This window comes from Oculina patagonica, chromosome 1 (genome assembly GCF_052425735.1).
Source record: "Oculina patagonica isolate OP01 chromosome 1, crgOcupat, whole genome shotgun sequence".
Classification (NCBI taxonomy): Eukaryota; Metazoa; Cnidaria; class Anthozoa; order Scleractinia; family Oculinidae; genus Oculina; species Oculina patagonica.
In genome coordinates, this window is record NC_135758.1 from 32,523,943 (window position 1) to 32,540,480 (window position 16,538).

The 16,538-nt window shown below is 38.9% G+C and overlaps 2 protein-coding genes across 2 annotated transcripts in view; one reads left to right on the forward strand and one right to left on the reverse strand.

Moving 5' to 3' along the window:
• Positions 1–12,814, forward strand: part of LOC144664793 (uncharacterized) — a 35,205-nt gene extending 22,391 nt beyond the window's left edge. The window contains 14 exon segments of the mRNA XM_078526013.1: positions 389–740; positions 1,481–1,801; positions 1,803–2,003; positions 3,028–3,608; positions 4,295–4,442; positions 4,962–5,446; positions 6,062–6,204; positions 7,142–7,420; positions 7,525–7,646; positions 7,740–7,859; positions 8,436–8,525; positions 10,918–10,966; positions 11,992–12,038; positions 12,593–12,814. Of these exon segments, the coding sequence (XP_078382139.1) occupies positions 389–740; positions 1,481–1,801; positions 1,803–2,003; positions 3,028–3,608; positions 4,295–4,442; positions 4,962–5,446; positions 6,062–6,204; positions 7,142–7,420; positions 7,525–7,646; positions 7,740–7,859; positions 8,436–8,525; positions 10,918–10,966; positions 11,992–12,038; positions 12,593–12,625 (2,971 nt within the window). The 3' untranslated portion in view covers positions 12,626–12,814.
• Positions 12,815–14,717: 1,903 nt separating this feature from the next.
• LOC144650023 (transmembrane protein 163a-like) lies at positions 14,718–16,172 on the reverse strand. The gene has a single exon (XM_078509658.1). The coding sequence runs from the start codon at positions 16,053–16,055 to the stop codon at positions 15,228–15,230; it is 828 nt and encodes a 275-aa protein (XP_078365784.1). The 5' UTR covers positions 16,056–16,172; the 3' UTR covers positions 14,718–15,227.
• Positions 16,173–16,538: the final 366 nt, after the last annotated feature.

The following is a 16,538-nucleotide window of genomic DNA, read 5'->3' on the forward strand; positions in this document are numbered from 1 at the left end:
GTGTGGTATGGTCAATTGTCAACATTGCTTGGGGGAAGGGGGAGCTAGCAGTCATTTAGCACACAATTTTGCCAAGTACCCTAACAATTTTGTCCCGCATTGTAGAAATTTCACATTTTCTCTCAGTGGAGAGACTAAGCAACATTGTAATTGGGCGCGTTTCTAACAGATATAGTGTAGCCGTATGACGACAAACTACATCGGGAAGCTATAAATAAACAAAAATGATTACTTCTTTAACATGGTTGTTTGCAGTCTCTTTATCAAGGCAGTACTGAAACTGGGAAACTTCCAAACAGAAATTTATCTTTTGCTCCCCCCATGGGAAGGTTGGCGTTTTTTGTTTTAAACGGTAAAACCTTAAACTAGTATTTTATTTTACTCGCAGTCACGAAAGAAACATCAAAGACGAGATGCAGGCGTTGAAATCCCTCCGCGCACAGCTCGAGGAAGGAATCCGCCTAAATGACTCACTGCGGGCTCAACTCCACGACAAACTAGCTTCCAGTAAAACGTCGAGCCCACATCCGGCCTCTCCTTATGACGCTGCTTACCAGAGGGAAATCCAAGAACTGAAATCGAGGCTCGAAGACAGTGAGCGCTGGAATGCTTCACTGCAGGCTCGGCTTAATGAGTTACAGCCGCGGGTCAGTGGTGTTGGAGGCTCGAGTGGTCGGGACAGTGGAGACGGAGGGACGGGTGGGCCAGGTTCACCTTCAAAGGCTCAGAGGCTAGAACAGGTAATCCTTTAAACGCTGATTTCAACACACAACTTCTCCTTACTCGATGCCGTTTCGCACAATTTTTTTGCGCGGGTTTGTCAGTTACGATAGACTGTACTGTCTCATCCAAGAAAAGGTACAAGTGTTGTGGTTCAATTTTAGCCTTGGTGTAAAAAAAAGGTAAAGGTAAAAAATTTTTTTTTTTTGTTTTTTTTTTTAAGGGTTTATTAGAAAAAATTTTTAAAAAAATATTATTTTTTAAAAAAATATATTTAAATCGGAGGGGGTTTTTAGGGGTTACGAAAAAAAAAGGTGCGCACCGCCCCCTTTGTCTGCAATTTAGTATTTTTCTTTGTCCTGGTGTATGGTAATATATGATAATGCATATAAAACAAAGGAAAATACCAAATTGTACCACAACATAAGCAGTAGACTCTCTCAAAGTCGTTCGCTTCTCTTTTCCGGTTTGGTGGTAGTAGAGCCCGAAAATGAGCGGCGTTTGACTCCAAGAGCCATTACTTGCTAAAAGTATTTTTAACAGCTTGACAGTTTTAACACCCCAACGTCCCGGAAATGTTCGAGCGAAAATGAAGTTTTCCTGCAGGGGAAACAAGTTGAGCTCTCGCGCTTCGCTCTTTGTGTGCTTGACTTGTAAACAAGTCTACATAAGCACTTCCAAGCGCTGGCACTGAATAGCCGCTAGCATATGAACAGAGACTCCCATTTGGTTCTTACATATGATTTTTGTTGTCTTACAGCAAGTAGAGAAGTTAAAGGAACAAGTCAAACAGAGCAGTCAGCTGAATATCAGGCTCAAGAACCAACTCGATGAAGTGAATGCTTTACATATGCAGACACTAGCGGAGAAAGACGACGTTATACGAGACTTGACTCAACAAGTAGAGAATCTTCAAACACAGTTAGACAACACAAAGCAAACATTCAGCGAGCTGGAGAAAAGACTCTTAGACGCCAACACAAGGCTAGAATTTTACGCTTCAAGTTTAAACGGTAGCCACGATGAGACGCTTCTTGAGCGAGAGCAGGAATTGGAAATGTTAAAACAAGAGCTAGACGAGCTTGCGTCGGCTTCAGGCGCGAAATGACCGGACTGGTTCAGACATGGCCGCGCAGACGTCACCCTCGAGGGACTGGGCACGTGCGTCGAGTGATAAAATGAGGGACCTGGAGCGGAGACTTGAAGAGAGTCTTCAAACGAAAGAACAGTACAAGAATATTTTTGAAGAGAAAGAAATGGAACTACAACAGTTAAAGCAAATGGTAGGTAAACTACACAGTTTCTGCGTGGGTGAGAGCTTTCTGGTGACCGTGTTTAGACGGCGGTTTTTATCAAGTTGTGAAATTTTAAACCGATAAATGGGCGTGTAGAATTCAACATATTTCAACACGATGGCCATTTAGGAGTAGTTATTAACTTGCATGACGCGGTAGCTTATTTATGAGATTAAGTTGTTCATTCTGATTGACAATCATTTAAATAGTTTTTTTACTAGTAAGTACGCTGAATTTTAAAACATACTGAACTGAATGTACAAGGTTACGTTAAGTGGCGCCATGGCTAGCTTGAACAAGTGAGGTGTGGCGTATGCAAAGTACAAATCTATTTTTCGCGGCTTATCGACAGAACTGACAACAAACCTGTACCTGGAAACTAAGTTATTTTCTGTCAGCAGTGGCTGTGTATTTTGGCTAAAATTGCTTATAAGATGTCAAATATGTTTAGAAAGTTTTTCGAAGCGAAACACTCATTTCAAACTTGCCGCGCTCGATGCAATTTTGTACTGATTATGCTATTGTGTTTCTTCCGTCCCAGTAAACAATGCCTTTGTAATTTGACAAAGGTAGAAAAATTCTTTTACAAGATTACAAAAGCGGTAACTTTTGTAAGCCAAATTTTTTTATAGTATGTGATAACGTTTATTTGATGATGATATTCATCGATAAAAAGCACACTATTTAAATGCAAAAACCTATTACATGTAGTGCAGTGTGAAGCCCGTCATTTCAGAGCTTCTCGTAAAGATCTTGCGAGGAAATGTTTCGCTTTTAAATTACGACACCTTCCTGTACTGCGCTTTCTCTCCCGTGGTCTTTACCCCTTTGCTCATTTTTTGGCTTTGAAATCAGGAATTAGAAACTTTTGAGTGAATGGAAAAGTGCTGGAATTTAAATGTGTCTGGCAGAAATATTTTGGAACGAACTGTCGACTGGCTTCCTTTAAAGAACGCTTCTCTTTACTGACACGCTCGTTAACAAATGTTTTTTATTGTTCTTTTTATCACAGGAGACAGCAAGAGCAAAGGAAAATTCTGGAACGAAATCACGTGAAATGGCAGAAATCCAGAGACTTCGTGAAGAGTACGAATCGGGCATCAAAACAAACGAGGAACTCAGAAGACTTTTAGAGAATGAACGAGAAAAAAGCCACGAAAGATCAAAAACGCCTGATGGCGTCTTAGAATTACGCCTTCAACTGGACAAATCGTTACAGAAGAACGACGAACTTCAACGACAACTGAACGAAAGTGCCCGATCGGACGACGAAGTAAACCGACTCAGACACGAACTTCAAAATGCTACTCAGATAAACGATTCGCTCGGATCGCGAATACGAGACTTGAACGAATCTGTTTCCAAGGTGAAAGGAGTTAGAACCGAGGCAGTCAAGCTACAGAAAGAGCTGAAAGACGCTCAACGTTTGAATAAAACGCTCACTGATCAACTCAAAGAGACAAGAAAATCAGCGGAGGAGGTTGGAAGAGTACAGCGCGAGTTAAGAGAGGCGAAAATGATGAATGATCAACTAGGCAAACAGCTCGCTGAACTTCTTAATCACTCAGCAAAGATGAAAAGTCAAATTGAAAAGTAAGGACTCGTTTTTTTTTTTCGTAGAAACAAAAAGTATAAAAGTTGTTATGTTGTTTGAAAAGGTTACAGTCAGTGAAGAGTTAGAACACTACAATCTCGGACGAAACCATTTGAGGCAAACGCATCTTACAGATTTTTCGCGAATGTCTTGACTTGTTAGCTGGCTTAAATAAGTTATCCCTCCCTCCCCCTACTCAATGTTGTTTTTCGGGGTTTGCAATTCACCAGGCCTTGCTTCCAAAAGGCCTGGTTCACACTAACGACATAACGGCAAGGTCGCGCAAATGCAAAAAACGCCTCACGTTGATGTTTTATGTCACCAGTGTAAACAACATAACATAACGGCATAGTTGAAACATAATGCCATTAGCATAACGACATAAGGAAAGAACTGAACTTTTCTTTATGTCGTTATGTCCATGTCGTTATATCGCTAGTGTGAACCAGGCCTAACACGACAACATTGACAACATTAAAAGGGGGAGTGGGGCCTGGAAAAAAAAGCTGTGGTACCAAAATTTGTGGAAATTAGCAAAGTGTCTCGACAGTTTCGTCCGAGATTGTGATACTTGACAGAATAACCTGAAATAGTGGGAACTAGTTCCTTTAAGATCAAAGGATGTTTTAAAACTATCATAGATGTCCAATTTCCTTTAGCTTATGCACATTTGTGCGTTGTTTAGATTGCAGCACGAACTGCAGGAAAAAGACAAGGTGATAGAGACATTACAGCTCAGACTACAGTCCAAAGCAGACATGCACTCCATAGCATTGTCTCCGTTTTCTTCGCCGGCTAAACGCTTTGTAGAAACACAAACTAGTCCACTCCAGGTAAGTGCAACACAAAGATACAAAGACAGAGGAACAGTTACATGTATCCTCAGTCGTCAGACTTAGAAACAAAAAAACCTTTTTCAAGTGTTATCGTCTTATATAAAAAAAAAAAAAAAAAAACAAGAACGACAAGCAAGTGCTGTTTGATCATTTAAAATGGCTCAAAAACCAGTAAAACATGATTTATACATTGATCAAAACGAGCCAAGTAGCTTATATGACGTGGCTTGTGTGAGACCTAGTTAGTCTTCGCGCCTCGCAGTTCAAGATTTGATTAAACTAAAAGACTAACGTGCCGTGCAAGTAGAAAAGCAAATTTGTTAGCTCGAATTATCAAAATTCCTTTCTGAGTTCCTTGTATATCTATAAGTGTCAGTTCCAAGAATTAATTGGTAGATTGAGACAGTCTTGATAATAATTCTCTTTGCTTTTCTTTTTGTCGCAAGGAGAAATATGTGGGAAAGTTGATTATAATATGGAGTTTGTAAGGGCTAAGACTTAACTTGTTCATTTTAGGGACCACGTGTGTCTTCTCCGAGGAACGAGACGTCCTCTGAAAAAACCGAGAAGCTTCACCAGATAAACAGAATGCTTCTGGGCGAGAACCAGTTGCTGAGAAGCAAACTGAAAGACAGCGAAAAGCTGAACGACACTCTGAGAAACGAAAACAACCTATTCTCCAAAATACACAGCCAGTCTACTCAGACTCAAGCCGCCACCAACCAGAAGCTCTCCACGGACGAGCTATTAGCTGGATTCATGGCTGAAATGCGCGAGCTGCGCCTGCGCTTAGAGGATAGTATTCGTACTAATGACGCATTGCGGGCGCAGTTGGAGATGCGGTTGTCCGAGGGGACTGGTGACAAGAGCTCTGGCGCTGTTCCTGATAAGATCATTCTGATTCGTGAGAATGACACGCTGCGAACTGAATTGCTGGAGAAAGATCGAGCCAACGAGAAACTAAAGAGAACCATCAATGGATTGAAACAAGAACAAACCAAGTGAGTACTGAGTTAAATTTTTGTTACCGATAACATTTACAGTGCGTTTCACAAAACTTTTGACAAACTATTTTCGAAGTTCGTTTGAAATTTCCGAAGATCGCTACGAACTTGGGAATTCCACTACGTAGTTGTCAATCAAGTCGCAAACTTCGAAACATTCCGAATTTCACGTGCAGCGAAGTTTGAGTTTCTTTCAAGTTTCTTGAGTGCCATAATTGCAGGTCTGATTGACATAATTCGCGATTTGATTTACAACTTCGTAATGAAATTCCCAAGTTCGTAGTGAACTGTGGAAATTTAAAACGAACTTCGAAAACCGTTTGTGAAAAGTTTTGTGAAACGCTTTGTAAGCGAATGTAAAGCTGTTTATTTTCATGACCGACTTTTTTTTTCTTTCATTCCTTTTCTCCTTTTCCTCCTGTCCGCCTGCCTGCTTTCCTTCTTTCATCCCTTCCTCCCCTCCCCCCCCCCCCCCCCCACTGTCTTGCTCCTCAGAGGTAATGGACCTGGCAGTTGTGTTCAAGGCCCTCTGATTTTTGCAATGTTTAGCACAAATTCGCTTTTTTAAATACCTAGACAATACTGATGATTTCCATTTTCATGTACATTCAGGGACAAAGAACAAATCAATCTTCTTCGCCAGCAGCTTCTGGAGAGCAGCAAAGTGTCAGAAAACCTCAGAAAAGAGCTCAGTGTGTACGAGAAGCTCTACAAACTGTCCGTTGAGGGCAGGAATATTGAAGTACAGACAGAGAGTAAGCACCCCTTTTGTGTTTGCATTTTAAGTAACAGACTTAGCAGTTGCTAAACTCCAGCAGAGGTGCCACAGGTCAGGAAAAAGTCAGAGAATTTTATTTGAGTCAGGGAAAATTGGAATATGAAACCACTGATTTCATACAATTGATGGCTGGAAAAAACATTTCAGGTCAATGTGATCTCAGCGATATGTTTTTTTTTCTTGGAAGTGTTTGAATTTGTTTGGTCAACGAAATTTTAGTTTTATCAGGGAAAAGTCTGTGAAAAGTCAGGATATTTTAAAAGCTGTGGCAACCATGCCCAGTTTCCATGGCCACAAGAGGTATTACTGCTGTCTTCTTCTTCCTTTGGATGGAGTGCTAGTCCGTTACAGGCTACCTCACAGTATTGTTAAGTTGCCTTTCCAGTAGCTCTTTCCAGTATCTATTTTCACGCTTTTCTGGAGAACGTAATGGAATTACACTTGTAGAATCGGTGTTTTATCGTTGTTAGACGCTGCCTTCCCGTTTGTTTTATAGACTGCAGCCGTCTTCAAGAATGCATCTCTTTAACAAATGGTTTGGTTCTTTACTTACACATACAAAGGGCTTTACTAAATTTGTTTTCTTGGGGAGCAGGGATGGCGCAGTGATGAGAACACTCGCCTCCCACCATTGTGGCCGGGGTTCCATTTCGGCCAGGCGCCATATGTGGGTTGAGTTTGTTGTTGGTTCTCGCTTTGCTCCGATGGGTTTTTTTTCTCCGGGTTCTCCGGTTTTCCTCCCATCCAAAAACAGAAAAACCAATATTCCAAATTCCAATTTGATCTGGATAGAGCACCCGCATGAAAACCAGTTAGAGCTGATGTGGATTTCTCTCTTAATATTGTAATTATTTCTTTACTCTTTAAGCGTCTTTTGTTTGTTTATGTTAATAGCAATCTTGAATTATTTTTAGGTCAAAGTTACGGCAGTGAAGGACCACGAAGTCCTAACAGCGAGCTCCAACGTGACGCCATGTCAATGCTGTTAGCTGAAATCCGCAGCTTACGAGTCCAACTTGAGAAAAGCATTCAAACCAACAATGCATTGCGGCTCAAACTTGAGGAGCAACTCAGTCGACCACTCAGCTCACCGTCCCAGTCCCCCAGTAGATCTCAAGTAACGGTCATCAGACAACTGAACTTCTCAGAGGGGAAGGGTGGGGATGATGCTGGTTCTATCGACTCTGTGAGAGGTGAGCGGGTCGAAGTTAAAACTGCTTCACGTGAAGCGTAAACTTGCCATGTTTTATTTATTTTTGCTGAAATAAGCTTTAAAACTGTTCTTTGTTTTCTTTAGATCTAGAAGATGGTAGAATACCTTCTGAAGATCAACAAGTCGTAAATCAGCTTGAAGAGAAATTAAATTCAATTAATAAATTCGCGACTGAAGCGTACAACAGTGTTATATCAAATGCTCAGGTAACTTGTTTTGTTACTTAGGTTTTACTTATGCCTTCTTTACACTGGTATTATGTCTGTTTTCTAAATATTCCTTTTATTTCATCTCTACAGACTGATAGCCTTCCTTATATTGAAAATATTTTAAGAATAAGTTTGGAATGCAAAGCGTTATTGAAAGCGCTTCACGTCAACCTTTCACCCCGAAGGGATTCTGAAGACGCTAATGGAGAGGTAGGAATGCTTTTATTTATTAAACAGTAATGCAATGCTATAAACAACAGCGAGTAAAACTTGCTAGAGTAGAGAGGCTTTCAAATAAACTCTGAAAGTAACTATGTGTGAATTCGCTTTAGGCTTTGATAGTAACCAAAAAGTGGGTTACGTGTTTTAACCAAAGTGTTGGGAATGTGTTGTTTTCGCTGCCCGATTATATGCAAAGCCAAAGGCCGTTGTGATTGGCTAACGACATCCCGCGCTTGCCACTGTTTGCTTCTATGCTAATAAATAAATAATATTTTTTTTGTTTGGGTAGTGAAAAAAAATAAATAAATTTAATTTTTTTATGAAAAAAAAGAAAAAGGAAAAAAAAAAAAAAATCCATGCAGTTCTGATTGTAGCTTTTTCGTTTTGTTGTTGTTGTTGTTTTTATTGTTTCCTCCGTATTGAACACCTTTGTGGTTAGTTTGTTTTTTTTATTTTACCACAGTTATTAGAAAACCACTCTTACTAGTGTTTCTACTGAAAGATTGCAAATGTATTTTATTGAGTTTGCACCGATTATGTTAACAATCTCTTCTTTCTTAACAGAATGAAAGTCTCAAACTTGAAATCGGAAAATTAAGACGTCGACTTCTTATCCAAGAAGATATAATTAAACGAGCCTGTGAAAGGCTTGAGGTAGGTTGCTCTTTGTTATTAACAAACGCTTTAACACAACAAGAGCTCGAAAGCACAGCATACAGAGGGATAATAATTTCCGAGAATCCTAAGATATTTCTTGCCTGTAAACTAGACCTGGATACTGCACGAAGAATTTGGATTGATTTTTGGTCAGAATTCTCGTGACCTTTTCCGCATCGTTTTCCATGAAATACTGATCACCTAAACTGTTCGCTGTATTAATACACAACGTGCGCTTTCCCTCGTCGATATCGGAGTCCTGTAAGAGTGTTGGGGCCATTACTATCGGAACATTAAGAGCATAACCCACTGTAACACTTTTCTCTAACCTGCCTCTAATAATCAGCCAGCATTTAACACTTTCAGTCCTAAACTCAAAATAACAATTCTCCTTACTAAATCCCATACATTTTCTTTAATGCTAGTTCTGGGAATTTAGTGGTACATCAAGACAATGTTCCCTAGCTTATGATTGTCTATATTCTCATCACCTGTCTGCTTGACAATATATTGACAACGTGACGAGAAATTAGATTTTGATCACTCTTGGTAGTTAAAGAAGCAACTGTGGAGTCTGTCTTTTTCTTACCAGTCTATCTCATTGTGCTTTCTCTGCGCTGTCTCAAGCGTATACCTGATACTAAGAATGAAATATTTCCAATATATCTCATTCTCTTGACAGTGTCCAACTCTAACAGTTAGCCAGCCTTGAACTGCAAACCTATATAAGTTGTATCGTTGTTTTCTTGTCCTCCCCCCAATCTATTCTCTCTCACTAACTACAAGCTTACCTAAAAATGTGAATATTATCAGTGAAATCCTCCTCTAAATCTTCTAATCTACATCAGTTGTATCGTTGTTGTTTCTTACCCCCCCCCCCTCTCTATCTGTTCTCAACCTCCTTCACATTGTCTCTTTATATCCCCCCAGCCCGAGCGAAGAGGCTGGGAGAGAGAGACTGGAACGAGAGTGATCTGTTCTCTCTCACGAACTTAAAGCTAACACTAGAAATGAAATATTATCAATGAAAATTCTCTAACCTTCTTAAAGTGTATATGACATGAAAAATTTTTCCTGCTTGTTTGAAAGGCCTTTCAAAATTCAGTAGAATGGCGTTTTTCTTTTTGAAATATCTTTTTTTGTTTCAGAGATATTGACGTTTTTGTATTATGCATATTAGATCAGTGATGACGTCATAAGATTTGACTCTAAAAAATGGTAAATTACTGAATAATCAATATCTCTAAAACTATTAAAGCAGTGTTCTTGAAACTTGGCACCACAAATGTGCATCACAAAAGAAACAAAATGTCACTCTTAGGGCTGTTGCCATGACAACAGTTTTGCCGCTGGTGCTTTCTCAATAAGAACTGAAATTCCCAGTTTTTGTCTTAAACCAAGAACCATCTAGCGCAGCCAAACCGATGATGGGAAATAAGGCAATATGGGAACTATGTCTGTTCTAAGCAGGACCCGATCTAATTTGCATAATACAAAAACGTCAATATCTCTAAAACGAAAAAAGATATTTCGAAAGGAAAAACGCCATTCTTCTGTATTTCGAAAGGCCTTTCAAATAAGCAGAAAATATTTTTCATGTCATATACACTTTAATACATTTAACATTCTTAAGCGTTCAATGTACCGGTAGTTCAACTCTGCTTATCTGTCACTCTTTTCATGTCTGCTGTTCTTTTTCTTGTTTCTTTTCTCTCCTGTCTAGCGTTACTAACTCGGATATTCAGCTTGTATCCAATGGTAACAAACGTAATTTTTAACGGTAAATTTAACATAAGTAAAACAACCAGCCTGTACTAATACTGTAGCTATTTCGTGTGTAACAAGGAAACTAAAATGTTGCGCATTTTTGTTTTCTAACAAGTCTAAACTCTGACATAACAAACCGTAACAAATAACCAACCAACTTAAAGTAAGACGTCGCGGCATGTCATCATTGACTAATTTTTGTACACAGTGCTCGAAAGGCGCATTAGGCTGGATCCAGAAGAGGGTGGGTGGAAGGATGGGGCTTATATCAACATGCCTTTGTATTCCGTTCCTGAGGGTGAATGTCTGCTCTTGGTCAATTTTTTCTGCCGTATGTGGAGTAAACTACTTCCGGGAACAAATTGTAGCTTGCTAGTTGTTAAGGAACACATTTTCCTCTTTTACGTCACGTTGTACCCCAGCACTGTTCTCTTCTGATCTTTTTTTGTAGCGTAAAATGTTTCAACGTTAACCTTTTGCTTATTCTTCAATCTCTGTTTAAGTATTATTAAACGATTATAATAGACTTAAGTTAACATTACTTTGCTCAACTTTCTTGCCTTCTCTAAAGCTTTTAAGCAGTACCTCTGTTATTTAAATGCGGGATTTTCTGCTTCTTTAGACCACAAATAAAGTCAAGGAGAGCACGCGAGATGAGGTTATTGAACAATGTAAGTATATATTAATGTAAGCGTCAGGATGTTTTAAATTTGTTTTTCTTTTCGTTGTCTTCCTTGCCTCCCAGCCGCTTTGCCAATTTTCAGCTTGCTTGGGATACTTAATGGGTGCTGGCTTCCAGTAACTTGCGTTGATTGCGGTATAACAAGTCCTGTAGACGTCTTGAGTGTGAACTTAGATTGAACTTTCTAAATACTCATTAATTGGATCGCTACATAAAGAATGTTTGATCGTTTTTATTCTGTAAATTGACATTAAACTTTATTATAGTCTCGTGTTCTGATGACTGTCGTAAAACTAAACTAAACAAAGTAGTCACAGCGCTGATCACTGCTTCAATAACGTAATAAATGAATGTAGCATTCCGTTAGACTTACATGAAATAACTAATTTGGTAACTGGTAATGTAAAAGTGTTCTAAAACTGTCTCCGTTTTAGGTCGATGACTTGTCTATGTTACATTTGACCTGGTTACAAGGTGATCATAAAAAAAAACATTAATCTAAAAAAAACCTAAACTCAAAGCTCTATTTAACCAGTTAAATAAACTTCATTAAGAGTTGTTAGGAGAAAATATTTCCCGCCTGTTTAACAGCGGTAAAGCAACTAGTTGTCGCGGCTAAAAGTAACAAGAACTTGAAAAGATCGTATTATATATATATATAAGATGTGGTGATTCCATCTTTCGGACTATATTAGTGATAACTAACAATGAGTAATCAACACCAAGTTTCTACTTACAATTATCAATACTTTGTCAAGCAGACACGTGCGATGAATAAAGATTGACATACGAGCATATTCCCGATGTATAAACATTTGTTAGTTTTATTCGACTTGTGCTTTTAAAACCCACCGTGAACTCGTCGTTTATATAAAACCCGCGTTTTCTTCTGGAGAGTTGTACACACAATTCTCAAATCAAGGTGCTTACTGGGCGAGGGTTGTTTCATACCTTTTTTTAGAGACGGATGAAATGGTTGATATTTCTGGGTTTTTATTTTCGTTCTTTCCTTAGTATCCGTGTCGCATAAAGTTCTCTCAGGTGCCAGAGGAAAATTAGAGGTAAGAGAGACCGTTTGCTCATTGCATGATTTCATGACTTCCTGGCTATACTTCGATTTGAAGCAATTGAGTCATCACTTTTGCTACGTTTTTGAAATATCCTGTTTGTTGTTTTTTCTGTCTTAGTAAACTGTTATTTTAAATCTGTGTACATCGCAAAAGTGATTTGATGTATCGTGACTTCAAAACGTTCGTATGAATGACCAAGTCCTTCATTCTCACTACATACCAGTTTGATTGTGCTATGAATGAGTAAAAGAGTTCTCTATCGGTCAGTGCTGGCGATTGCGGTGCTTAACCACACGCTACCTCATATAAGCCAACATCAAAAGACACCTTGTATTAGTTCACGAGCAAAAGACGTAAATTTCTTCAGTCCGCTCCTCTCTGGAACCTGTATTCTCATTCGCCCCTTGTAAACACTTCCTCTATTGTTGTGTCCTGTTAGTAATTGTTTTTTAGAATCAATGGCTTGAGGAAGTGGGTGACCCAATTTTCTAAACAGTGTTAGAAAAAAAGACTAACTGTTTGATTATTATTGTTATTTTTTTCAGAATCGAGTTCGCTCAAGAAAGACAAATAAATAATTTTGTGTATAGTTTCTAAACGGTAAAATATATTACTTGCAAAAGAATTGTATTTGTATAAATAGGTAAATATAAAATTTAAATTAAATTAAATTTCTCTATTTTTTCCTGCTCCAAAGGCCTATTTTTGTACCAAGAATTTTGTCAAGTTTATTATTAAAAAAAGCAAATAAAATAAACGTTTCTTAAATCAGCATTGAGAGTTTTTATACTGTCCTGAAATGATGAAAGATCGGCGACATGAATATTAAAGGGACATGGTCAGCGTTCTTACCGCGCTGACCTGGACACTAGTTTTCACGTTTTGAACGATCCTTCAGAAATCTACTGCAATCTTCTCAGTGTTTCACTAAATAAGAAAATTTAGAGAAAAAAATACACTGAGAAGGTTGAAGCAGATTTCTGAAGGTTCTCTACGCGTATTTTTGATTTCGGGTTGAGGTGGACTTTTTTCAAAACATAAACGCTGACCCTGTTCCTTTAAGTGTTCTTGAGGGCAATTTAATAAATGTATTGAATTAAGAAAAGTATCGACAAGTCAAGGGTCCCCTCTCCCTTATGTTTGTCAGCTATCGAGTGCAATTGTGTCAACATTGTATTCTTCGTTTCTCGATAAGTAATAGAACATCTATATGTAGAGAAAACGCTTTCACTGACGATAAATATGTACCTTATTGTTACTTATTTTCGCGGGAACTTAGTTTCGCGAAAATGAAACGGGAATATTTCGCGGGACTTAAATTTCGCGATTTGGCTAAAAAAATATGTTCAAAGGAACTTAATTTCGCGAAAATTATCAAAATACTGGTCTGCATTAACGAACAGTAAGTCTCAAATTTGGCACAACTGATTTGCATTTTCCACAGCAATATATAGTTTCCAATGACACTGAACAAAACCATGTCAAAAGGAAACCGGCTTAAAACAGTTTGACATGTTTCTTTGTAACAAAAGTAGAGCTAGTTTGACGACTGTACCAAGTAAATTATGTAGTAAACTGACGGCAACATTGATTAATCATAACGTATTATATTGAAGGGTATTAAAGTTCGCGTCGCTATTTTTCGCGAGAACCTTTTTTCGCGGGTCTTTAATTTCGCGATTTTCAATAAGTAACAATAAGGTACGTATATGATCAGGCCTCCGGGCTCATCCATTCCAACGCTAAACACTGGTTTCTTAGCTTGAGACTACTATTGCCATTCCACCAAGATGCGATTCAAGTCCATCCGAGGATAACCCCTATCATTTATACTCCTAGTGTAGAGACATTGCGAGGGGAAAGTGTTTTACTCAAGACAACGACATCAGGATATTGCCTGCTCTTGTACTTTGGACTTCGAATTTTTCTACGTCTGCCACTAACCTTTAGCCTGCGGTGCCTCTTCAAATAAAAATAATGAGAAAACTTAGTAGTCATCGCCTTGTCACGAAATTTGCTTTATGACTCATCTGTTCTCAGATATTCCACCAAAACAATTGCTGACTTTTGTTAACAAAAACATACGGGCATGGATATCCGCAAAATACTCAGATAGCAAAGTGAGTTTCTCCCGCGGCTTTAAAAATAAAATAAAATAAATAAATGTTGTTTATAGTGGTCATGCACTTAGCTTCATATCTCTGCGAGATAGCTAGTTTACAGGCATGCCACTGGAACAGAGGAAACAAATATTTTTAAATGAACATAACAAGGTTAAAAATCCCATCTGGCAGGAGGCAGACCAGTTGGCTATATACAAAGCGTGGTCGAGGATTTGAACTCGGGACAACCCAGAAACAAATCCAGCTAGTGGCAAGGGCAGGTCTTGAGCCGGGGACCTTCGGATTACAACACCAGCGCCCCAAACCACTCGACCAAAATTTTTTTATGTATATTAGATATCAAAATATACTGCTCAACCAATGCAAAAATAATTTGCGAAATAATTTTCCAACAATCCTTTTAACAACAGCCCTATAGAATGTTGTTACAAAGGCGCCATACTTAGTGTCGACAATGATTGGTGTTATCATTAACGCCATCCATCATCGTTGCGAAAGTCGTTGCCGCAACGACTTCCAGAAGTCAGAACACAGGCTTTAATTTAAGATCAACAAAAATTTCTCACCTTATTCCATCTCAACAAGGCTGTTTTATTTTTTGAAATAAAATAAAATTCTATCCCACTATATAAATTTCATTTGTTTTGCTATATAGTGTTTATACTCTTAGTAAATTCGTTCTATGATCCAGTCAAAAAATAATTGAATGTTTTGAGAATCTTTTGTTCACAACAAACTTATTTGTATTGGTGGCGCCCATAAGATACAAATTCTTCTTCAGTTTATTTAATAAATGAATGCTTCTTCTCTGAAAGTGATTGAGGAACATTTTAAATTCCATAAAAATCCAACCAGGCCGCTATTTGTTTTTATACATATGTACTACATGGACTTCAAACGTAAGGGTACTAGCTACGCCTGTTTATATGCCGCCTGTTTCCGCCCAACTACATTTTTGTTTCCTTAAAAGTAACTGTTCTTAACAGACTCGTACAGGAAAACATTCTAATGTTCGTGACCCGCGTAAAACCTTACAGTTTATTTTTAAACTACCGATTCAGTTTACGTCCGATTCTGTCAGCGCGTCATCGGCTTGTTGTAATTCTTGTTCAGCCTTTTTTAGTTTCTCGACCTGTCTCTTTTCCCGTGCGACTCGAACCAAGATTTCGAATCCATATACGAGTGTTGCCAGTGCAATGACGAGAGCTGTGCCAGGGTCAAACAGCCAAGCTTTTTGAATTTCCTCCACAATGATTGTACTTAAAATGACGCCTACTGACATTCCCGCGCCACTTAGAGCGTCTATCGAGTCCGCTACCAGAGCGGAGCTTTGCAGCTTCCTTGCTAACCATAGTTTGATGCAGAAGAGGCTGAAATATCCCAAACAACTGACTACAGCCATGATAATCAGATCGTTAGGTTTTCGTGGTTCTTCGTCCAAAACGATACTGATAGTAGCGCGTGCGATGACCAGCACTCCCGACACGATAAAACACACGGCGATGATGTTACACGCCTTCCACTCTCGTCGCGTTTTCCCTTCGCCGTTTATCCCATAGTAGAACCTCCACACAACAGATCCGGAAGACGTGATGGCCAAAACGGCATCAAACGCCACCGCGAACGCAGAAGAACTGTCGGAGATCTGAGAAACGATGAATGCACCAAGCCCGAGAATCAACGTGAAGACAATAGAAATAAGGCAAACAGCTATGGTGACTTTCCGCCACTTTTCTAACTCCTCAACGGCAAGTTCTTCATTATTTTTCTTCTCGTGTACAGGCGGGTCATCATCGGATTGTAATAATGATTCTTCCTCACCCTTACTCTCTGCGTCGCCGCTAATTCCCGGCTGTTCTTTTGACAAAGGCTCCGATTCTTCCATAGCCCGATGTCGATTTGTCAATGACACAGTGTGGTTAACATCGTTCTTGATTTAACAAAACTCTATCGTGGCGATAGACTTGTTCTTTTACTTTGAATCATTGAGTTCAGGGGTTCAATGTAGTTCTGTATGCAAGTGTGCCCATAATATATGCCAATTCAATCGCAATGCACCCTTCCTTTCTTATTCTAATTACCTGTCATACGTGAAGCAGAAGATGTAAAATAATTTTGTTCTTTATTCTGTTTTTAGGCTAGGGATCGGTATTTTGGAGCTTGTAAGTCTTTTGAGTGTGAAATAAGCTAAGAAAATTCGCAGTTTTGATTTATAACCCCTCTTTTCAGATCAAACACTTCACACTTTTATTCTGGTGCCAGGGAGCGAAGTGCTGTCGAAAGTATGCTTGGATCATAACAACCCAGCAAGGAATAATCTATAGTTTTTAAAACGGTTATTTCCTCTCCGCACAATTCAAGTTCAAAC